General features: G+C 36.3%; 1 protein-coding gene across 1 annotated transcript in view; it reads right to left on the bottom strand.

Annotated features, from left to right (window-relative positions):
* Window positions 1–25,577, bottom strand: part of LOC150078465 (solute carrier family 71 member 1) — a 172,666-nt gene that overhangs the window by 98,908 nt on the left and 48,181 nt on the right. Inside the window, exons 3-4 of the mRNA XM_090385072.1 lie at window positions 9,004–9,066; window positions 426–553 (exon numbers count right to left, since the gene is read on the bottom strand). Coding sequence (XP_090241198.1) covers window positions 426–553; window positions 9,004–9,066 — 191 coding nt within the window. The remainder of the gene's footprint in view (window positions 1–425; window positions 554–9,003; window positions 9,067–25,577) is intronic.

Genomic DNA, 25,577 nt, shown 5'->3' on the forward strand with positions numbered 1-25,577 from the left:
CCACTGATATCCAAATTTAAATAATTCAATTAATTTACCTCTTCTTCAAATATGCTGTTTGTCATAAATAATGCCTCAATGTTTAGCCAATGCTTTTGTTTTTGCATCTTTTAGCTTCTCTGAGAATCTGGAAACTATTTTATGTTTAGTTACTCTTTCATAGTTTTTGCTAATATATTATTAACATAAATAATACACCTGTAAAAACACACATAAGCCCAGACTGTAATTTAAAAGCTAATAAAGAATAGCAGTTATTTTTATACTGAAAACCTGAAATTTGGAAATAAGTCACGAGCCTAGCTAGCACACATTTATACTCAAAAAATTTCATACATGGTTTTTTGAAATATTTTTAATAACTTGTCTGTGACTACTAATACATCACACAATTTATTGCTAGAAAGAATTATGAGAATACTCACCATGTGTTTATTTTCATCAATGGTATAGGAACACAAGTAAAGAAGACAGTAATTAAAAGAAAAAACTTTCTTCCCCACACATCAGACAATGCTCCGATCAGTGGAGCACTCAGAAAAGACAGAATTCCCTGAAAATAAACAAATGCACAGTATAAAATCACAAAACTTATCTTAGAACTTGGAAGTTGCCAGTTAAGCAATTTTTCCAGTTCTGGACAATAAATCATAATAAAACCAAGCATGAATTATTATATAATTATTACAAAAATACGCAATAATGTAGTTGTATTTAATTATGTTTTTGATTCTAATAGGTAGAAAATATCCAAGACAATAAAATGCCCATCTCTATTATATTAGGTATCAGAATGCCACGATGGTCAAAAAAAAGCAGTCTCTTCCTCAAAGAAGCCATCCCCAATCACTCATACTTTTACCATCACTAAAAACTGACCAACCAGTTCCACCTTGAACTTTAACAAAAACTCTCCTTGAGAGGTAATTTATTCAGTGATCTACAGATCACTGAATAAATTACCTGGAATAAATTAAATTTCAGAATCCTCTCCCTACTTGCAAAGGTCTGATAAACCAGACAGGACACTGATATAACAGTGATAAATTCAATTTTTTTATTATGAGTAAAATGTTTCTGTTGTACCACATCAAATTAGGCACCATATGACTGATTTAGTGCAGTAAAACTGTTGGGAAATTGACTAACAGAAACATTTCCTATTTTGAACAATATTTGTTTCCACTGACAAACTGTAGAAGCAAAACTTTATTAATAGTTGATGAAGAAGCACACTGCCTCAAAAGCTTCTAATGCATATTACATTATTTTATGACTTTTACTCTTTTAGTCTGTATTCTACATTCTTGTTTTTATTGCTTTTAGTCTATTCTTTGTTTTATTGCTTTTAATTTTGTATTTTAACTATATTTATTTGTACAGTTTTATTTCTACAGCTTGCCAGTGGCAACAAGATTTGTTCATAATATACTTATTCCCAATGCTCAAGGCGCCTTTTTTCCTTTTTATATTTCTGTTGTGCCACATGATAAGGTTAACTTTATTTGCCTGACTTTGCACCATGTGACTTTTGGCTTTACTCATATTTAAAGCATGATATGAAAGGAAAACAATGAGTTAATTCAAGAAATCCAATCAAGGACAGTGGTCTACTTAAAACAACTCACAATAAGAAGCCTTCAAAAATGTTTTCATCAGTGGCAGGCACAATAGAACAAGCATATGACCGCAGGAGATTACATCGATAAATATTAACAATGTGAATATTTACAGGCTACATAGAGACATCATTACATACTTATTTAAAATAAGGTGGAAGTTAATAAATTTATCATATATTAATCAGAATACTAGCAGTAGTAGTAGTATCAGCACCATGACAAGGAATAAATGTTTATATAGCACAAAAATCACTGGTACTGTATAAGCTTTGCTTCCTTACAAGATAGTATGATATGACCAAACTTTCCTTAAATTTATTCAAACTGTCCACCTCCACAACATGAGGTGGAAGTTTATTCCAACAACTGATCACTCTTTGGCTGAATGCAAGTTTTCACACATCTATTCTGCAATCATCCTTTTCCAATATAAATTTATGCTCCCTTGTGCTAGAAAGGGTAAAGATGTAATTAGCATTCAGTTTATTTAATCCTTTTAAATATTTATACACTTCAATTAGGTCACCAGCAGATACCTAGTTTCTAGAAACTGCAATTTACAGAAGCCCAATCTTACTTAGTAAGAATATCCTTTTGTAGCCCAACTAACCTTTTTTTCTTGTCCCTTCACCCTTTCCAACAGATCTATAGCCTTCCTAAAATGAGATTTCCAAACCTGTATACAGTATTCCAGATGTGGCCTAACCACTGCCTTATACAATGGGATAATCACTTCTCTGAACCTGCTGGCAAAGTTCCTATATAATCACTGACAGAACTAGATGAGCTCTTCCAGTGGTTTGTTTACACTACTCTGAGAATTTCATGTTGGTTGTACAATTACCCCTAGATGTTTTGCATATTCCACTTCTTTGAGTTTGGTACTGCCAGGTGTTATGTTATTCTGGGATTACTGCCACCCAAATGTAGTACCTTGAATTTATCACTGTTAAACCTTAACTGCCATTTTCTAGCACATCTGCTGAGTAGATAGATATAGCTCCTCTTGAAGTAGCATGTCCCAATTATTGCCATTAACCAATATGCACACCTCTGTATAATAAGCAAATTTAGACACCAAACTTGAAATATCGACATCAAAAAATATCAAAAATACATCAAATAAACCATTAAATCAAATCAACTAATAAAAATCTGCAACAGATAAATATTAAAAATAGTAAAGAGTTCAACACCAACCCTTTTCAAACCCCACCATTCAATGATGAGCAGTGACCATTTATAATCACTATCACTTAACCATGAATTTATCAACAGTAGTTTCCACCCCTAATGCTGCATTGCTCCAATTTATATAAAAACTGTATATATGACACATTATCAAATGTCTTAATGAAATTTAAGTATAAGTCAAAATTATTCTTTGTATCCAGTTCCTTTGTAACAGGCTCAAAGTAGCTAATCAGACTGGCAAGGCATGATCTCTATTAAACAATACATCCTTGAAGATTCTTAGTACATAATGAAGCACTGCTATTAATCAGATCAAGAATATTGCTTTCTCCTGTTGCCTCTCTAACATGTTGGTGTAGAACACAATCATTCAGCAAATCAAGAAATGTTCTGCTACTGAGCAACTGCCAACCCACAAGTCCCAATTGACATCCAGAAAGTTAAAATCCCCCATGATAAGACATTCTGATTTATAGGCCTACTCTATTTGTCTGACGGCCTCTGTAGCCGAGTGGTCAGGAGCGGGAGTGCAGTAGCGCACACGCTCTTTGAGTAGACCGGGGTTCAAGCCCCTGACTGCTGAATACAGTCGATCTGCCAACCCGCACTGAACCAGCGTGGCAGATTATGGTCCATTTCCCTCAGCATGAATTGTCGAGGAGGCTTCCATCCTGCAGTGGGTTGATAATGGCTGCACTTTACCTTTTTTTTTTTTTACTTCTATTTATCTGTATAGTTCTTCAATGTACTCAATCATTTTGCCTAGCAGACTCCAACTCGCACTTATGTTTTCCAGTGCTTATGTCATACTAGACTGACTCATTTACTGGCAACCTGTATCTACTGGCTGTACTGTTTTAACTTATGTGTTTCTTAACTAAAAGCATCACTCCTCCCCTTTCTCTTTTCATGTCTGCCATGGGTGTAAAAAAGTCTTAGATAACCCAGCTAATGTTCTGATGACTTGAACAGCTACTTCATCTGTCATGTTGAGAGGCAACTTATTCAGTGTTCCCCACTGTCCAGAGGTGAACTTCATGAGGCTCAAATTTTGTTATTCTGCAAGACTTTATTTGTGTCCCCTAGTTTTGGTCTCGCTATGAGAGAGCGAAAGAGAGCACCTCCTTATTCATTTTGCTCAATCCTTTCAGTATTATACACCTCAATCAGATCTCCCCTTAGATGTCTCATCAAACTTTGCAGTCCACACCTTCTACACTGTTCTATATAAGTGCACTGATTTTCACCCATCACTAATCACAATTGTTTGAACTCTCAAAGAAGTTCTCTTTTTCCTAGGTGCACTTTCTTCAGACCTGAATGCAATATTTCAAATGTGATTTAATCACCATCTTGTATACAGGGATAATGACTTTGTTCCTTTAGTCAAGGTCCTATAAATCATGGACATGACACCACGTGTCCCTTATCCACATTTTTATACTGAAAAAAAGTTCTGGGAAAAATTTTAATTTACTCGCTTAAAGGGACACTAACCCTACAGATAGTTTGTTTGTTTGTTGTTTGGTTTTTAGGAGCATTAGAAACTAAAGCCATATTGCTCCGGGAATATGCGGTGGTCATTCCATGACCTTTCCGCATCCTCCATATTTGATGGAGATGGGCTCGAACCCCTCGGTCTAATCAAGAAGCGTGTGCTACGCACTGCTGCTCCTTCCCACCTGGCTACGGAGGCGGCCCCTACAGATAGTATAATCACATTAATAATGAACATAATGATTAAGAATGCACCAACCTTTTAAGAGGGTGATTCAAGTGCGTGTATAATTAAAACTGCCCACTGAGTGGGTACATAAATCAACACTCTCTATGGATTTAATAACAATCATTTACTAAGAATTGTTGAAATTTAAATAATTAATACATACCCAATTTAATAGTAACTGTTTAATTTATTTAAATGTCACATTATATATCATCAATTATACATATTATCAAGAATTAATATTATTTTGGAACAATAAATAATATAATTAATTCTAACATAGTACTTATGTAAAGTAAAACTAAAAACCATGCTCACAGCAATATAGGTAACAATATTTTTGTGGTCATAAGACATATAATAGTCAGTGGTTTGACCAACTGTATGCATCTTCAAGTCAACCCCATTATGGCATTGTGATAGGCACTGTGAGGAATACTGTGATTAAAGGTGAAATTGTATTTAAAAAAGTGAAGATATGAGGGTGCTAATGAACTAAAGAGTGGTTCCATATTAATTCCTTTAATTTATAAAAGCACACACCGTATTTCTTCGATTCTAAGATGGCACTGATTGCAAGACGCATCTTAATTTCAGTACCACCAACAGAAAAAAAGCTTTGATTCTAAGAAATAATAAATAAAATGCTAAAATATATCTAACACATATTTTTATTATAATAGAATTCAATTTACTAACAACAATAGTATTTATCAGTAGATATGTTATTCATCACTTCCTTCTGAATCTTTTGAGCCGTCGATATCTGCATCTGAATCAATATCAGTCTACTTCATATTCAGAGTCTGATTCTTCTGAGCAGTCATTATATTCATTATCTCATAATATCGTCTTCTGAGCCATCAAGTGCGTTGGTGATGAAACATTTTTTAAATGATTGCTGCACTATTCTTTCTGGGATTAGCTTCCAAGCTGTTGATACCCATTCTGCCAATTTTGATAATGGCGCTTTCTTAATTTTTCTGGAAAGTGTCAGCGGAAAGGTGTCAGTCAACAGCTAGATTCATATTCCTTTCTCAAGTAATCCTTAAATGGTTTGTTGACTAAAACGTTGAGTGGCTGCAGTTGGCTAGTCATGCCACCAGGAATCACAACAAAATTACCACATTTTTGCACGATTTTATTTTTGAGTTGTTCGGACAAATGTCTACGAAATGCATCAAGTACTAGCATGCAAGGTGGGTTACGAAGACTTCCAGGACATCTATTCCACACAACATTTAGCCAGTCTTCCATAAGCTCTGCCGACATCCATCCATCCATTTTTTGTGCATGCACAATAACATCTTTGGGGAAATTTTCATTCTTCGTATGGTATTTTGATTTAAAATTAAATATAGTATCAACTCTCAACCATCAGCGGTGATGCATAGCATCACAACGATATGCTGCTTTTCGTAGCCCGTGCTTATAATCTTGATTTCTTTAGCACCCTTAGCGTTGATGGTGTAATTTCGAGGCATATCGAAGAAGACCGGGGTTTCATCAGCATTCCCAATTTGACTAAATTCGTAGTTTCTTTTTTTTTCCTTAATTTCATCACCTGTCATTGAAGGTTAATCAGCTTCTGTTGAAAGTGTGCAGGAATCTTTTGACAGAGAGATGTTTGGCACCTTAACAATAATCCACTACAATGCACAAGTCTGTCTCACAAGCGATGACTGCCTTTAAAAATTATTTTCTCTATTCCGACGGAGTTGGCAATTTCTCCAGCTTTCAATTGCATCGCTTGTCGAGTGATAGGTAATCCTTTTGCACGTGTCTCCATTACAAAATGTATCACAGCTTCATTGACTTGTGGAAATCTTCCTTTCTCAGACCCTGTAAAGCACTTGGTTGTTGCTTTGCACAAAAATATGGAATTGCAATCATTTCTCCAACGACGAACATTTACTTCACTAACGTCAAAATGTCGACCTGCAGCTCTATTTCCATGTTCTTTTGAATACACAGTAACTTTTCGTTTTAATGCGGCTTTGTAGTGCAATCTTTTTGACAACATTTTAATGTGCAATAAGTGATCAAAACGAACGAAATACAGTTAACTCCACTTCTTATGTACTTTCGAAGATACAAACAAAACTTCCTAGTTTTCACTGAGTGAGTTCCACTATAATGAAATAATGGTGGCTTCACATTTTGAAAGCCCATGAAATCACCCACGGCACTTTATTCTTCAATGGAATTGGAGAATGTGATAATGATCAAACTTGGAGGTGGGATTTCTGCATAAAAACAAAACGTGTGGTGCCGTGTGCAAAGCACAGGGAAATTAAAAAAAAAAAAAAAAACTGTGATTGTAGGTCGGCATCAATTCTAAGATGCACCCTGTTTTTAGAAACGTTTATAGGGAAAAAAAAAGTGTCTTAAATCGAAGAAATACGGTGTGAATATATATATATATATACACACATGTGCATATGTTATATATAGGGGTCCACAAAGTTTTTTTTTTTTTTGATTTTTGAAGGGTCCGTATATCTCAGTAGTTTGGGAACACTGATCTAGAAAAATCATATGTAAGCTAATGGAATATAATTAAATAAAATACAAACTCACGAATTTTTGTCTAATTAAGTTTATTTAACCTTAAAGTGAAAATATATTACCTCTAAGCTTGATTCAGACATTCAAGTCTGAATCAAGCCTAGCAACAAACCTATGGTTTGTTGCTAGGCTTGATTGCCCTTAATGCCATTCTGCTCCAATTTGTTCAACGGTCATTTATATGCAACAGTAACAAAAACTTTTCTAAATCTAAGTATATGATGTCAAAATTATTTTTTGCATCCAGTTCCTTTGTCACTGTGTCAAAGTATCCCATCAGATTGGTCAGAAAGACTAACCCCCCTAAACAAATTTAAATGCATTCCTGTCTAGATGGTCCTGCATTACTTCTTTAACCAGTGACTCCATTATTTTCCCTGGAACAAAAGTTAAGCTAACAGGTCTGTAATTACTCATATGTCCCATTCACAGCCTCCTTGTGAACTGGGGAGAAATTTGCACATCTTCAGTCTACAGGGAACCTCCCTTGAATCCAAAAATTCTCTCATAATTATAACTAAGGCCTTGCTCATCTCGTTTGCTTCTTCATCACTTGTTTAAGCAGTGACTCCATTAATTTCCCTGGTACAGAATTTAAACTTACAGGTTTGGAATTACTCCACCTTTTGAAACTTCTCCATGAATTAGGGACACATTTGCACATTCAAAACCATAAGGCTCTCCCCAGAATCCAAGAATGCTCTCATAATTATGATTAAGGGTTTGCTTACCTCTTTTGCTGCTTCTTTTAATATAACTGGATAGACTCCATCAGCTGCAGGTGACTTATTCACTTATAGCTCCAACAATTTCTCTCCACTTTCTTCTCAGTTTTCAAAAATTCATTTAGCCTTACATCTGTCTATTTCTGGTATTCCCAGCCCTCAAAACTTTTCATAGGAGAATCTATGTGATGCAAGTCTAAGTATATGATGTCACACAATCTACACAAATCTAAGTGTATGATGTCATATGATCTATACAAATCTAAGTATATAGTGTCAAAATTATTTTTTGCATCCCATTCCTTTCTCATTGCATCACAGTATCTAATCAGATTGGTCAGAAAGACCACATCTTAACAAATTCATGCTGTGACTCCATTATTTTCCCAGGAATAGAAGACAAGCTAACAGGTCTGTAATTACTCATGTAACCCTTTAATCCCCCTTTGTGAATTGGGGATACATTCACATCTTTAGTCCTTGGGGAGTTCCCTTAATCCAAGGATGCTCTCATAATAATGGCTTAAGGTTTTATATAATTGGATAGATTCCATCCACCCCTTGGTGCTTTTCTACATTTAGCTTCAACAATTGATTTTCCATTTTTTCTGAGCTATCACAAAATCATTCAGCTCCCTATTAGAATTTGAAACATGCTGACATCCCCTTTTCTAAAAAATTCCTCATGTGTGAATGTAGATGCAAAATACCTATTCGATTTGTCAGCAACCTGAGTAGGTTCAACATTTAAACCATTCATATCTAGTGGACCAATGTGATTCATTCCCTTCCTTCATGTGTTTATATAAGTAAAGAAGTCTTTGCTGTTTGCATTCTTTGCCAGAGACTTCTTGTAATATGCCTTAGCTTACCTAATCTCCTTTGTGACTTTCAGAACAAAATTAACAGAAAGCTAAATGATTGTAGCAAAATAGAAATGTCGTTAGCACCGATTCTTGATAAGAAACTAAACCAATTCAACAAATTTTACTGATAAGAACACTTAATATTGCATGACATCAATAACTGTGGACTTCATGCTAGCAGACTGAAGAATATATGTAAATGGAATAGTGGATATTAATCTAGACATGCTAAAGTAATCCGATTAATTAATTAAATGAAAGAAATAAAAATAAAAAGGACAAAAATAAAGGTAGCGACTTACCTTAATACCTACTATTAACCCATTCATTAAGAACGTATGATTGGGAAAAGTTTCATTCAACACCTGTAAAAGAACAGTGAAAATTTCACATACTCGAATAAAATTTCATTCCTGGATATATCAAAATCCACAGAATGAGAAATTAAATTGCAATACAGGGTAACCAAGGAGGTGAACATATCTCACAAAAGGCAGCCAAGGCACAGAAATATAAAATACTAAAGGAGCTGATATTCAGGTCATGCATGTCAGCAACATGTGCAGATATAAAGTAAAATTCACTTTGCTGTAAATTTTTATTAGAGCAACATAAAAATAACACTAAGGGATACAAATTATTAATCAAACAATAACAAAATTGTTTTATTTCAATTTATTTTAAAAACACAAAAAATATAAACAGAGATAGCATAAACAGAAAGACCTTTATGACCACTTAGCATTAATCACATATGAACTATGTGAAATTTCAGCAAAGGTTACCTCTGGGCATCTCCCCACCACATACAAAAAACTTGAAGTTATGACAAATACTTATTTTGCTAAAAATGACCACCCATGAATAAAAAAACAGCTTTTGTTACACTGAACAACACTATATGGTTTGCATCTTGTGAACCATGTAGTGTTGCTTAGTGCAATTGATTGATGTAGCTTTCAACAAAAGTACAGCATGACTGACTTGTACTATGAATGCACTAAACCACTGGCAGCACCATTAGAGCATGAATCATTGGTTGAAGGAACTGTCATGTACAACTAGGGTTGCCAGATTTCTATAACTGGATTAAAGGACATTCAAAAATCATTAATGCTACCTTCTCCAACTCTCACTCCAACCCCTGCCACCCCAAAAATGGAAAATTGAATGATTTTTTAATTAATAATTAAACATTTTGTTTATATTTTTTAGACTTTGGTTTAAAAATTATAGTTTTCATATTTTGACCATAAATATTTGCAATTTTAGTTTAATTTAGAATTTAAAATATTTAATGGTAAACCATGGTGCTGATTTATGAGCTTGCGAGTCTTAATACTGAGTAACCGCTAAGGTGCCCATATAACCAACTTTAAATACATTTCTGCATAGGAGACATCTCACCTCATGAGGATCATTTGTTGAAGCTAGCCATTCGTATTCTTGCTCCCAAATTTTGCTATAAGAACTAAGCCTCTTCTTTTTTGGGGGAAGTTTCATTTTTGATAGCAAAAAAATAAAATATGTTTTTTTATAACATGAAATATGTAGGTGCCTATAACCGTATAAATGAAATAGATAAATGTTTCTTTGTAAAGTTATAGGAAAAACAGTTTAAACAAAGCCATTGAACTCCATATTATAAAAAGTGATTTTTCCGATACCTATGATTTTATTATTATTATTATTATTTTTTATGTGAACCCCAAACACGAGAGGTATTAGAACCTATAGTATTTAGTACCGTGCTTGGGTTGGAGGTAGAGAAGATGAAAGAAGATATTTGTTGACATTGGACTTGAACTTCTGTAGATTGTAATTTTCAGGAAATACGTATGAAGGAAGGTTGTTCCAGAAAACGGCAGTTGAATGAATAAATGAGGAAGATGAAAAGTTGGTTCTGTGGGTTTGAAGTTGGACAGTAAATGGATGTTGGGTGGTGGCGGCACGTGTTCGTATTGTTTTGAAAGAGAGAGTGGGAATTATAGAAGCCAATTCAGAAGAACAGTGCCCATGGAAGTACCTGTAGAAGAGGCATGCAGCAGAAACAGTGCGTCTATGAGAAAGCGAGTGGAGAGACTCTGTTAGAGATGAATCATTAATTAACATAACTGCCCTCTTCTGAACGGAATCAAGAAGCCTGAGAGAGGTTTTGGGGGCACCACCCCAGATGTGGGAGCAATATTCCATGGCAGGGCGGATTTGCGATTTATACAGAGTGAGCAGCTGTTTGGAAGAAAAGTAACGCCGAGAGCGAAAGAGAAAACCAAGTTTTTTAGATGCAGAGGAAGCAATATTTGTAATGTGCTTGTGCCAAGAGAGATTAGAAGTCAGGGTAATCCCCAAAAGAGATATATCATTTTGCCTAGAAATCGGAGTGTCACGAAACATAAGCATAGGAGCAGAAGAATCCTTTTTGCGAGATATAAGACAAGACTGAGTTTTAGAAGGGTTGAAATCAACTAAGTTGTCTTTGCCCCACTGGAGAATTACCTGAAGATCGGCATTTAAGGAATTGGTAGCAGATTTTTGAGAAGTTGAAACTGATTGAGCAGTACAAGGTTTCTCAAAATGGAAAGTGGAATGCAATGTGCTATCATCGGCAAAACTATGGATAGGATTTCCAGTCAATGGAAGAAGGTCATTGATATACAAGAGGAAAAGAGTGGGGGAAAGAACTGAACCTTGGGGGACACCAGCATTAGTGGAGAAGTCAGAAGACAGAGAGCCATCTACCATCACCCTCAGTAAGCAATCAGAGAGAAAACTGGATAGCCAATTACTAAAAACAGTTGGCAAACCATAAGATGGAAGCTTGTTTAGAAGACCTTTATGCCAAACACGATCAAAAGCCTTTGAGATGTCAAGAGCAACTACTTGTGTTTCACCGAACCTTTCCATTGAATTAGTCCATAAATGGGTAACATAAGCCAGAATATCACCAGTGGATCGACACTGATGGAATCCATACTGGTGATCGTTGATCAGATGGAAGGTTTCTAGGTAGTTTAAGAGTTGGCGGTTAATTGATTTCTCCATTACTTTAGAAAGAGTAGAAGTAATTGCAATGGGACGATAATTGGATGGGAGGGGAACTGGCTGGATATGAGCAAATTTCCAAGCAGAAAGAAAAATACCTTTGGAATAAGAAAGTGAGAAAAGGTGGCAAAGAATAGGAGTAAGTTCAGGAGCACAGGTTTTGAGAACAAGTGGAGAAATACCATCAGGACCTGGAGCTTTCTTACATCAAGATTCATCAAAATCCTTCTGATATCCTTTTGACGGAAGACCACAGGAGGCATTGAATGGAGCGTGTTGGGAATGGTGGGAGATGTTTTACCAAGATCATTTTAATACATGAGCTGGAAGAAAAATGGGATGCTAGCAGGTCAGCTTTATCCTTGGCTGAAGTGACAACAGAACCTTCTGGTTTGGACAGAGGTGGGAGCAGAGATGAGCAAAAGTTGCGGCCAATAGCTTTGGCAAGAGACCAGAATGCTTGGCTACCATTAGGGCAAGAAGCAAGTTTTCTACTCTTAGCCTGTTCAAACTCTAGTTTGGAATGATTAATAACTGCTTTACAATTGTTGCACCAGTCTCACGATTTTCGTGAAAATTAGATCATGGCCACACAGGTGCAAGTTTTTATGCTTTGTCAAAAAAATATAATTTCATCGAGAAGTATGAAGTTAAGTGCATAGTGTTCATGAAACTACATATATGAGCTAGAGAGGCTAGAATAGGTTAAGATTATCTCTTTATGATTCAATTCTCAGTGGCAGATTTTGCATTTGAGGAGGTTTTTAACATATCCTGTGTTAAAGCTTTGAAATGAAATTGCAATTTTTTGTCGGTTTGGGGGCCCTGCGCATATGGGGTCTGAAGCATATGCCTCCTACGCCTGTACAGAAATCTGCCACTACCATTACAAGGCACAGACATTGAAAAATGAAAATAAAGAACAAATTGCATCCTTTCTTGTTTCAATAAACAAGGACAGTTTGGCTAAAATAAAGGATTGTCCTTTGAAATAAAGGAAGTCTGGCAACCCTACGTACAACAGACAACGACAGATCTACAACCAATAAGATTCAGCTTTCAACATGACAATATGAAAACAAAAGTCACCTGAAAAGGTATTCCGCTTTTATTGTAAAACATAACTGGTAAAATGGTACTGAGTTTGAATTGTGATTTTTTTTTTTGTTACAGAAAATATATCAAAAAAAATTATTTAACTTATTAATAAATAATTTAATTATTTATTAAATTTAGAAGCAATAAAGAACTAGTTGTATACAGTAAATTCAATACCAGAATATTACCCAAGAAATAAGTGCAAAAAAAATTTGTAACAGATGCTAAAATTGTTGTCAATCATTCTGTAAGTCATCGTAGGTACTTTTATATCCAGTGAGTAGTGGGCCTGTGGATTTGTTTGTTTGTTTGTTTGTTTTAGAGTTTTATGGCACATTAGCATCTAAGGCTATAATGGGGCCTGAGGAGGAGCAAGCAATATATTAAAAAAAAAAAATTTGTTTATAATTCTGGGACAGCCATACAGCAAAAGGATACACTGAAAACATTACTCTGCATGGTTTTCAATGTTTGTAAACTAATAGCTGTTTTTGATTGACTTTTTTATGCTGATTTCAGAAACATTGTTAATTCTTTTTTCTATCACATACCGTTTTTTCACAAATCACTAAGTTGATGTCATGAGTTGTATTATTGAATATATTAAGTTAGGAGTAAATGCTGGGAATTTGTAAACTTAATCTTCACACGTTGACTACAATGACTTCAGTCATTTGTTTCTTGACCTTGAAAGCTCCATGCAGCAGTGTTTATCAGTCAGTGTAAGCTAAGTATTTTTTTGAGGTTATCTTGTCAAACTTATGCTAAAAGGTGAGTAAAATGTCTTCACGCAAGTGTTTGAACAATCCGAACTTATTTTGCTATATTTGTGGAAGTTATTTTTATTCCTCAAGCAAAGACAAGATATTACAAAATTTGTAAAAATGTGTACTGTGCTTATTTTGGAGTGAAACTTGGTGACCAAGATAAACAATGGGCTCCACAAAGTTTGCCAAATCCTGTGCTGAAGCATTGAGATTGTAGAAAAATAGTAAAAAGAAGACTATGCCATTTGCAGTTCCCATGATTTGGCATGAACCTACAAACCACTGTGAAGACTTACTTTTGCTTAGTTAATGTAGAGAGATACAATGCAAAAAAATCCTAAAAGTGGAGCTTCTGAAGATAAAACTGAAGTCTACATGGCTGGAGACATCGAGTCCAGCCTTCAACTGTTTTCATAGCATGAACAATGATCTGGCAATAGATTTAAATTTACCAAAGGAATCTGCAGAACGCCTTGGTTCTAGATTTAAGTCAAAAAATCTTCTAGCACATGGAATGTTTTTCTCATAGTACAGACACAGAGAACAAGAACTGGTCCCATACTTTTCTGAGGAAGATTCAATGGTTTTTTTGCAGTAATATAAATGACTTAATGAACTATTTAGGAATTAGTTACAATCTTCTGAAGTGGAGACTTTGACTCGTCAAAGAGGAGTCTCAAAGGTAAGTTGCACCACAATGGAAATAAATATGTCAATTCCAGTAGCTATGTGCAATTGAAAGAAACATATGAAAACCTGAAGACATTGTTGGCAAATCACCAAGCAGTATACTTCAGAATGACTTGAACAGTCTTCAGAAATGGTCAGAAAAGTGGCAACTAAGTTTTAATGCAGCAAAATGCAAGGTCTTACATTTGGGTAAGAGCAACCCCAAAATAAATTATACACTTGGTGGAGTTGAATAAAAAACAGTAAAGGAAGAAAGGGATCTGAGAGTTACGATACGGGCAGATATGGTTTAAGTTTGGGACTATTGGTGTTTATAATTTGCAGATCTGGGAGAGATTATGTTAATTTGAAAATTATTTAATGATGGAAGTTTTCTGAACAATGTCAACAGGCAGCAGAGAAAACCCAGTGTCCTATCGATGATTTATTGAACAAGGTCGTAATCCCATCGAATAAGGCTATTGTAAGACAACATTTAGAATACTGTATTCAAGTACGGAAACCTCATCTGAAAAAACATTGAGCTTCTTGAAAGAGTCCAAAGACAAGCAATTCGAATGGTGAGATCGACAAAAGGACGACCACATGGGGAAAAACACCATTATGTGGGCAACAGAGCTTGACAACCAGGCACCTCAGAGGTAACCTGACTGAGGTTTATAAGGCATTGAGAGGGATTAGTAAAATGAATGAAGGTGGAATTTTCACTGCTATAAAGAATTCTAGAACTAGGAGCTAAACATTCAAATTACGCAGGTTGAGGTTTAAATTAGATTGTAGGAAATTTTCTTTTAGCCAGTGAGTCACTGATTGCTGGAACCAGTTGCTATCACAGGTAGTTGAGGCTAACAGTTTGAACAAATTCAAAGGTCAACTGGAAAGTTACCTGTACGAGGAGGGAAGCCATAATTTATATTTTCTTATCTACTTGGGTTTTTTTTTTCCCCAGTGCAACAAAAGCCTGTGGTTTCCTTGCACCATATGGCAATTACTATTACTAAATATATTAAGTATGAAGAACATGGTTGGTTGGTCTGTGCTGACTTCAAAGTATAAGCATGTTATTTGGACAGTGATCTGGCTAAACAAAAATGCCTTGCTTTTTGTGTGAGTGGGACAGTCAGGCAAGGAGTGTGCACTGGGATGTCAAGGTCTGGCCAAAGAGGGGCAGTTTGTTGCCTGAATCTAAACTGTCCTCCTTCCACCCTTGCATATCAAACCGGATTTGATTAAACAGTTTGTAAAAGCTTTACCTCAGAAATGTCCCTGCTTCAACTACCTTTGTACTAAACACTGATCACCCAAGACAAGTTAAAACAAAGTATTTTTGTTGACTTCAATTTTTACAAACTGATGAGGGTCCAAGATTTTGAGGGAACTATGAATAAAAGAGAAAAACAGACATGATTAATGAATTAGCTTCAGGTCTGTTGGTGAGGACTTCTTAGGAACAATAAAGATCCAGACTACAAGAATATAGTTGAAAGTATGCTAGCAAATTTCAAGAAGCTGGGCTGCAACATGAGTATCAAGGTACATTTTTACACTCCTACATTAACTACTCAGAAAATCTAGGAAGTGTTAGTGAAAAACAGGAAGAGAGATTTTACCAGGACAATAAAGACATGGAGATTCCAGGGGAGGTGGAATGTCAACATGATGACAGACTACTGTTAGACGCAGAAGAGAGACTGAAAAAGAAGGATCTGCAACAAAATCAAAGATGAAAATATGACCTATCATAGAGCAGTTTTTAAAATGAAGGGTGAATAATTAGTGGACTTTTACCACACTTCCTTTTTAATAGTGTTTAACATGTATTTAAATATAAAAGTCTGGTAAAAATAGCATTTTGTTATAATTTCAGTGCACAAATTCCACCAAACTTAATATAAATTTGTGAAAAATCAAATTTTATTTTGTGATTTTTATAGAAACCTGATGTGATGGATTGCACACTGAAGTCATTTTCGAAATCAGCATTACAAAGTTATTTGGAAATGCCATTTTTTGAGAAAACAGTGATTTTTTTTCAAAATGCTGAAAAGTGAAATTGTTGTAAAAGAGTTAAATCTGTGTTCAAATTGTTCAGATTTGTTCTGCCTAATAAGACAGAACAAAACTGGCTCAACAACATATCTCAGTAATTGAAACCAACTGTTTAGGGAGACTTTTTTTTTTTTTTTTTTTTTTTCATTTATGTATTTTATCCGTACAGAACAGATAATTTTTCCTAAACAAGAATTTAATGATACAATTCTCAACCTCTTTCAGAATTGTTTCACAATCACTTTGTAAAGAAAATAAAACCATTCAAAAGAAAAAAATTAAATAGAAACATTAAAGTATTATTATTGTTTAGTACTAATGTTTGTAGCCACATTTGCAGCTTGGCTACAAACATTTGTACTGAAGGAAAACATTTGAGTATCTGGCTTTTTTGATGGTTTTGAGAGTGAGCAGGACATAAAAGGAGAAAAGACAGGCGGCCAATACTTCAAATTATAACATAAAAAGTGCTATTTACAACTGATTAATTTATTAATATTTATTAACATATTTATAGTTATATTTAAACTGATATATTTGATGAATCTGAAATACTGATTAATTCATCAAATGCAGACACTGTGGGGCTATCAGACACATGGTGTCAAACAGACATAAGGGATGCAGAGAATTTGAATATTGGAAGCATAATATGTACAGAAAGGATAGTGTATAGTGTTACAGTCCTTGCAGGCCCAGAGGTTCTCCCAACTTCATGATGATCTTTTGTAATGGAAAACAGACTCTGTAAAGGCTTTGTAAATTATAGTGTAGTTTGCATAGTATAGTGTTGGGATGTGATCTGTTGTTCATCTGGCCTCTTTGCCAATGGGCCATTGAAAGACCAAGGTCCACCCGTTGCCTATTATCATGTGGAGTTGAGCCGGGCAGTAAGATCATTTAAGTCTCTGGCCATTAAAAGAATACAGAAGATTATGCGGAGGTTAACACAATATGAAAGGAACGTAAATTTGAAATACAGGAATGAATATTTTAAAACGTAAGAAATGTATTCATTGAGGGTTAAAGACTGTCCGAATCAGCATGAAAATTTTTATGGTAAGGAAATGTTGCATACTTTAGGGTTTGGGAGAAGATTATTTTAAAATATATTCAACATAATTAATTGGAAATATTGGGCATTAATTAGACATCAAAGAAGGAAAAAGAGGGATAATAGCGTCACCTTATGAATAAATTCATTGACTGAAGATATAATAACTACTTGTGCGAATCTAATGAATAATATATATCCATTTATATTGTGTTTTTAAATAATTAATATAAATGTCTAAATGATTATTTTCAATTTATCACTTGCAACGTTAATGCTATTGCCGTGTGGCAATTAGACATTATACGTGCTTGATATATTATAGTTTGACTGTTTAAACTACTTCAATTTTCTGGTATTTATTTTCTATAAAGGTATTAAGGTGTAAATGGAACAGGAGATTCAGTTAGAAAATGTAGTCTAACCTGTTCCTGGGGGTCTGTAATGGTATTAAAGATATGATTAATACTTAATGAAGTTAAAGTTAAAATTATGATTATTTTAACAAACTTTAAATAGCATTAATTAATCATCAAATCAATATCAACTAAACATTCCTTTACCTGGTCATCTACCCGCTACTTCATCGGGGGCTTTGAGCGGATCGATAGCCAGATTAAAGGAATGTCTCAAAATTACCCGTTTCTGTTAACTCCTTATCAGTTTTGCCATTGTATTGAGATTATTTTTGCTCTTATAAATTATTTAGTTAATTTAGTATATACATAAAGGTTGTCTATGTATATCCATTTATATACATAGACAACCTCTGGAACCCAGGCGAAAACCAGTTGTAATCAGCCTTCTGCACTAAGCGGGGCTCTACTGTAGTCACCTTTTCTCTTCATGAGCATCTCGTGGGATGCATGATGACTCTTCCTATGATTAAAGCTGGCTCCTTTCAAAATCGGTCATGTGGTAGGCAATGGCATACCACGATATTATCTGATGCCACAGAGACCATAACAAAACCAACTCCAAAAACTACTGTTAAAAGAAGACCTGCAACTAAGTGGAAAAAATGGGATCAGTGAACTTTTGTGAGCATGACATTTTGTGATGCCATTCGCATAGCACATGATTGATGCAGTTGGAGGCCACAACAGCTCCTCAGGGAACTATGTGACTGAAATAAGAAGCCGGGGGGGATAATTTTTATTGAAAATGAGCATGGGGGCGACAGTCGGAGTCTTCTTAGAGAAAGAGGAAGAGTAAAGGGGTGAATGACGGGAAGGCTCCCACCGGGAAATAGAATAGGTGATGGAAGGGCACCCAACCCTCTACAGGGGGAGACAGTTAAAAGTAGTGACAGTATTTACAGTGGCAGGGCCCATGGTCCACTAGACAAAAAGTGGGGGGGGAAGAGCCCTTGGGTAAGAGAATGGGAGAATAAAAGTAATAGGGCCAGGGGGTCCCATATGTTGTGATCAAACCCCATTTTTCTCAAAACTCTGATGTCTCAGAACTGTTAAAGCTAGTGTCAGCAAAGGGGTAATAACCTTTTTATAGCAGGGGGCTTTCTGAGAAGGTTACCCCCACTGCACCCAATCTTGGGAGGGGACCAGTCATTTAATCTAAATTCACAACACACACACACACACTCCAGTTTCATACCTATCATACTAAATGTACACAAGATTTTTTTAAATATACAGGGTGATTCAGGAGGAATAGTAAATATTTTGGGAGGTTACAGTATCGATTATTCTGAGTAAAAAGTGCATATAAACATGCGTCCAATTCTCAATAAATACGGAGATATAGCTGTTTGACAGTGGTGTGCACAGCTCACTGAATCAGATGTGACCAAGAAGCAATTATAACCTGACACTGTTTGGCGTTAGAAGTGTTGTTTAGAATGCCACCACTCTTCACACGTGCTGAATATGCCAATATGGTGTTTGTCTAAGGTGGAAGTGCTACTGCTGCTTGTAGAGAATACTATTGAATACTATTGTAGAGAAAATTAATCAGTCCAAACTAGAGTTTGAACAGGCTAAGATAAGAAAACTTGCTTCTTGACCTAATGGTAGCTGAGCATTCTAGTCTCTTGCCAAAGCTATTGGCCGCAACTTTTGCCCATCTCTGCTCCCACCTCTGTCCAAACCAGATGGTTCTGTTGTCACTTCAGCCCAGAATAAAGCTAACCTGCTAGCATCCCATTTTTCTTCCAACTCACGTATTAATGATCTTAGTAAAACATCTCCCACCATTCCCAACACTTTCCATTCAATGTCTCCTGTGGTCTTCCGTCAAAAGGATGTCAGAAAGATTTTGACGAATCTTGATGCTAAGAAAGCTCCAGGTCCCGATGGTATTTCTCCACTTGTTCTCAAAACACGTGCTCCTGAACTTACTCCTATTCTTTGCCACCTTTTTTCACTTTCTTATTCCAAAGGTGTTTTTCCTTCTGCTTGGAAATTTGCTCATATCCAGCCAGTTCCTAAAAAGGGTGACAAATCCCTCCCATCCAATTATCGTCCCATTGCAATTACTTCTACTCTTTCTAAAGTAATGGAGAAATCAATTAACTGCCAACTCTTAAACTACCTAGAAACCTTCCATCTGATCAACGATCGCCAGTATGGATTCCGTCAGTGTCGATCCACTGGTGATATTCTGGCTTATGTTTCCCATTTATGGACTAATTCAATGGAAAGGTTCGGTGAAACACAAGTAGTTTCTCTTGACATCTCAAAGGCTTTTGATTGTGTTTGGCATAAAGGTCTTCTAAACAAGCTTCCATCTTATGGTTTGCCAACTGTTTTCAGTAATTGGTTATCCAGTTTTCTCTCTGATCGCTCACTGAGGGTGATGGTAGATGGCTCTCTGTCTTCTAACTTCTCCACTAATGCCGGTGTCCCCCAAGGTTCAGTTCTTTCCCCCACTTTTTTCTTCTTGTATATTAATGACCTTCTTCCATTGACTGGAAATCCTATCCATAGTTTTGCCGATGATAGCACATTGCATTCCACTTTCCATTTTGAGAAACCTTGTCCTGCTCAATCAGCTTCAACTTCTCGAAAATCTGCTACTAATTCCTTAAATACCGATCTTCAGGTAATTCTCCAGTGGGGCAAAGACAACTTAGTTGATTTCAACCCTTCTAAAACTCAGTCTTGACTTATATCTCGCAAAAAGGATTCTTCTGCTCCTATGCTTATCTTTAGTGACACTCCGATTTCTAGGCAAAATGATATATCTCTTTTGGGGATTACCCTGACTTCTAATCTCTCTTGGCACAAGCACATTACAAATATTGCTTCCTCTGCATCTAAAAAACTTGGTTTTCTCTTTTGCTCTCGGCATTACTTTTCTTCCAAACAGCTGCTCACTCTGTATATATCGCAAATCCGTCCTGCCATGGAATATTGTTCCCACATCTGGGGTGGTGCCCCCAAAACCTCTCTCAGACTTCTTGATTCCATTCAGAAGAGGGCAGTTAGGTTAATTAATGATTCATCTCTAACAGAGTCTCTCCACTCGCTGTCTCATAGACGTACTGTTTCTATTGCATGCCTTTTCTACAGATACTTCCACGGGCACTGTTCTTCTGAATTGGCTTCTTTAATTCCCGCTCTCTCTTTCAAAACAGTCCGAACACGTGTGGCCACCACCCAACATCCATTTACTGTCCAACTTTTCGTCTTCCTCGTTTATTCATTCAACTGCTGTTTTCTGGAACAACCTTCCTTCATATGTATTTCCTGAAAATTACAGTCTACAGAAGTTCAAGTCCAATGTCAACAAATATCTTCTTTCGTCTTCTCAACCTGTAACCCAAGCACAGTACTAAGTACTACAGGTTCTAATACCTCTCGTGTTTGGGGTTTACATAAAAAAAAAAAAAAAGGTTTCCTAACCGCAGAATACTGGATTCAAGAGCGTTTACTAGTGTTTACACCAAACTGCATGAGACTGGTACAGTTCCCAGTGTTCATATTTCTTCTGAACATGCAAATGAACAAAATGTGGATGAAATAGAACCCATTCTTCAATTGGTAGAATGTAGTCCTATTATTAGCACACAAAGAATTTCTATGAGTATCGGTGTTCCACAGACAAGAGTATATGGCGAACATTACGTGAGCTCGGCTTGTATCCATTTCACATACAGCAAGTGCAACACCTTCAACCAGGAGACGATGCCCAGAGATTGGAATTTTGTCTAGCGGTGGATAAATGCTAATCGCTGATTAATTTCAGTAATACTGTTCAGCGATGAAGCTACTTTCACCCGTGACAGTATCAACAACACCCGTAACTCTCATAGGTGGTCAGACGAAAATCCACATGCCACTGTAGAAACAAATTTTCAACATTGCTTCTCTGTGGTGTGGTATCATCGACAATCTGGCAAAGGCAGATTATGAGAAATCGCTGGCAAGGAGAGCAAAGAGGGGGGTAAGGAATCGTTCACATATATAAATGCAAAGAAGAGAAGGACAAACCAGATCGGACCCTTATGTAATGGACGTGGGATAGTATTAGATATCCCAGCTGAAGTTGCAGATGATTTGGTTTGGTTTGGTTTTGGTTTTATTGGCGCATTAGCTACTAAGGCTATAATGCGCCAAGACCATGTCATTTATAAAATAATTTAAACTTTCAGTGACCTAATTAGTTAGGTCACTATGTCAAGAAGTATAAGAAAAATGTAAATTTCATAAACGAGTAAAAATATTTATTGACTTTAAAAATCTAAAAATAGCAGACACATTGTCATTGTCGGATAAAATCTGACTGAGTGTATACGGCTCAGTCAGATGATTAAAAGCGGTAAGACGGATACTGCTAAAAACTGGACATTCGATTAAAATGTGTCTAATTGATAAAACTGTGCCACAAGACTCACACATAGGAGGGTCATCAGCCCTCAGCAAAAATGAATGAGTTAAATGACTGTGTCCTATGCGGGTCCGGGCAAGAACAACTTCCTCCTTACGATTCCTGCGCAGACTGGACTGCCACGGTTCAATTACAGGCTTTATACGATATAGTTTATTTTCAGTCTGTCTATTCCACGAGTCGAAGTTGCAGATGAACTCAACAGTTACCTTGCATTGATATTTACAGAAGAAAAACCCTCCACGTCAATGAGAAATTCTGGGGGTGAAGTTGAAAAAAATGTAATTAATGATGTTGAAATTTCACACATTTATTTAATGAAAAAATTTGAGCCTACAGGCCAGTAAGGCTCCTGGGGTTGATAGAATTTATCCTATGATCTTAAGGGAGGTGGAAAGTGATCAGTACATTGAACCACTGAGGCTAATTATGAGAGCATCACTGGACTCAGGAGTGATTTCGTTGGACTGGAAAAGTACCAATGTATCTCCAATATATAGGGTGGTACTAAGAGCAAAGTGGGAAATTACCAGCCGGTTAGTCTAAATTCAGTAGTAGGGAAAATCATGGAGACTATGATCAAGAGTGGAATAATTTATATGCATCCCATGCATTTTTCTTCTTAGCCAATAGTCTCATCAGTTCATTTGACATCCATTTAAGTCTACACCTTGAATGGTATTTCTTCGTTGGCATGAAAAACATAAGCGCTTTTATGAATAGTTTTCCGAATGCTTCCCATTTAGCATTTGCTGCTGGTAACATCATCAGATGGTCTCACTGTATAGAATTTAAAAACTCTGAGACTGTAGTTACTGTAGTCACCAGTATGCAAGCAAAAGCACTTCCCTATACCTGTGACATTAGTCATGTCTTTAATTGTTAAAAAAAACAATTTTAAATCAATAAATAAAGTTCCACTTAGCGGCTCCCGAAAAATGTTCTAATCCAGACAGCCTCATTAGCAGATAGATAAACTATATTCAGAGTGCACATTTATAACAAGGAGGATGTTCTCATTCACTCTCTTTTACTTACATGAATACAATCGCTCATCACAGCACTCTAAATATAAATAGCACAAACTTTTTTTTTCTTTTTTTTTTTTTTGTGCTGGTTAAGTTTATCCAGGAAACTATCACATTCACATAATCATTTGTTCAAATTGCTCATTCATTCTTTCACATACCAGCCCACATTAGCATTAGTAGAGGCATAGGATGCAAGAAAGCAAGCTTATGCAGCATCAGCCAAAAAAAAAAAAAAAACTGCTCCCATTTCACCCCTCCATTCGTTCCAAATACCTGTCCAGCTCAGCCTTAAATTTATTAGGTTATCAACTTACACAACAAAAGATGGAAGTCTGTTCCACCAATCAACTACCTGCTGGCTAAAGGCAAACTTCCGCACATCTATCCTACAACTGTCTTTCCTCGATTTGAATTTATACCCTCTCATGTGATTATTCTGAGCAAGAGGAAGAATCCCATCAGCATTGAGCATGCTCAAACAATTCAAGGCTTTATACACCTCAATCAGATCACCTCGCAGGTGCCTAGCCTCCAAACACTGTAATCTGCAAAACTTAAACCTTTCTTCGTGAAAACAACCCTTCGTCCCATTCACTAATTTTGTTGCCCTTCTCTGTACTCGTTCCAATAGCTCTACATCCTTCTTAAAATGAGGCCTCCAGACCAGTATACAGTACTCAAGGTGTGGCCTGACCATTGATTTATACAAGGGGATAATCACCTCACTATCCCTGCTAGAAAAATTCCTGTATATCATTGACAAGACACCATGAGCTACTCTTGCAGACCATCTGCACTGCTCAGAAAACTTCATATCTGCCTGCACAATTACCCCCAGGTCCTTTTCATTCTTTACCACTTTCAGTATAGTACCACAGAGTTGATACGTTACTCTGGGGTTGCTGCTTCCCATATGTAGTACTTCATTTCAATGTTAAACTTCATTTGCCACCTCTCAACCCATCTGCTCAACTTTTCTAGATCCTGTTGCAGCAGCGTACTGTCATTAGTGTCCTTAACAACTAGTTTTAATTTACTGACTTTGGTGTGATATAAGCACCGGGAAAGCAAAAATAAGAGTAGGAGTGTGTTATAGGCCTAATGACTGAGTACAATGAACAACTACATAGAGAAATAGAGTGGGCAGATAAATCAGAATGTCTTATAATAGGGGATTTTTACTTCCCAGATATTGACTGAAACTTGTGGATTGGTCACTCGCACACTACCAAGACTTTTTGTGGATTTATTGGATGATTGCTTTCTACAGCAGCATGTTCGAGAAGCAAATAGAGGGAGTAATACTCTTGATCTGATTATCAGCAGTGATTATTCATGCATTAAGAATTTGCAGATAAGGGAACCACCAGGTGGCAGTGATCACAGTGTGCTGATGTAGGATTTACTTAAAGATGTAACTACCATCAGGGGTAAATGGAAGGGTTTTTGCCTTCATAAAGGTGACTAAAGCGGTCTAAGACAGTTTTTAAATTCTATGCAGTGGGACCAACTGATGATGTTACCAACAGCAAATTCCAAATGGGAAGCATTCAAGGAAGTAATCTTCGAAACTACTAGGCTTTTTGTTCCAACTAAGAAATACCGTTCAAGGTTTAGGCCTAAATGGATGTCAGATAAACTAATGAGACTTGTTTTTTTTTTTTTTTTTTTTGGGTAGTTGTTGGCACATCGGCTTCTGTGGCCATAATGCACCTCCCAAGGTTTTTGCAGTACTCTGATCCAAGCCCGAGGCGGGATTCAAACCCGTGACCTATGGGTTGCCAGGCAGGCAATTTACCCACCCGGCTAGCCCGGTCAGCAATGAGATTTGTGGCAGAGAAAAATGCACGGGATGCATACCAATTATCAGGCGACACAGAAGCCTAAGGTAGTTATAAGTTAGTCTGTACCCGAGACACAAAGGAGATTAGGCAAGCAAAGGCAGATGAGAAATCTTTGGCAAAGGATGCAAAGAAAAGCAGCAAAGACTTCTTTATTTATGTAAACTCTAAAAGGAAGGGGATGAATCAGATTGGCCCACTTAATAAGAAACATTACAGGATCATCTAGAGAAGACTGCAGTAACAATTCAGACACAGAATGGATTTGTTAAGGGGAAGCTTTGTCTGACCAATTTGATTGGATACTATGACATGGTTCCAGAGGAAATGGATGCATAAAATAATTTTAATATCATATACGCTTAAATAGAAAGGGTGCAAGAATTTTTGCTGATGCTGTCGAGGCAGTTAGGTGGGTCGGGAAAACTGCTAGTTGGGGGGGGATACAAGGACTAA

This window comes from Mastigoproctus giganteus, chromosome 11 (genome assembly GCF_048544385.1).
Source record: "Mastigoproctus giganteus isolate SK-2022 chromosome 11, ASM4854438v1, whole genome shotgun sequence".
NCBI classification, from domain to species: Eukaryota; Metazoa; Arthropoda; class Arachnida; order Uropygi; family Thelyphonidae; genus Mastigoproctus; species Mastigoproctus giganteus.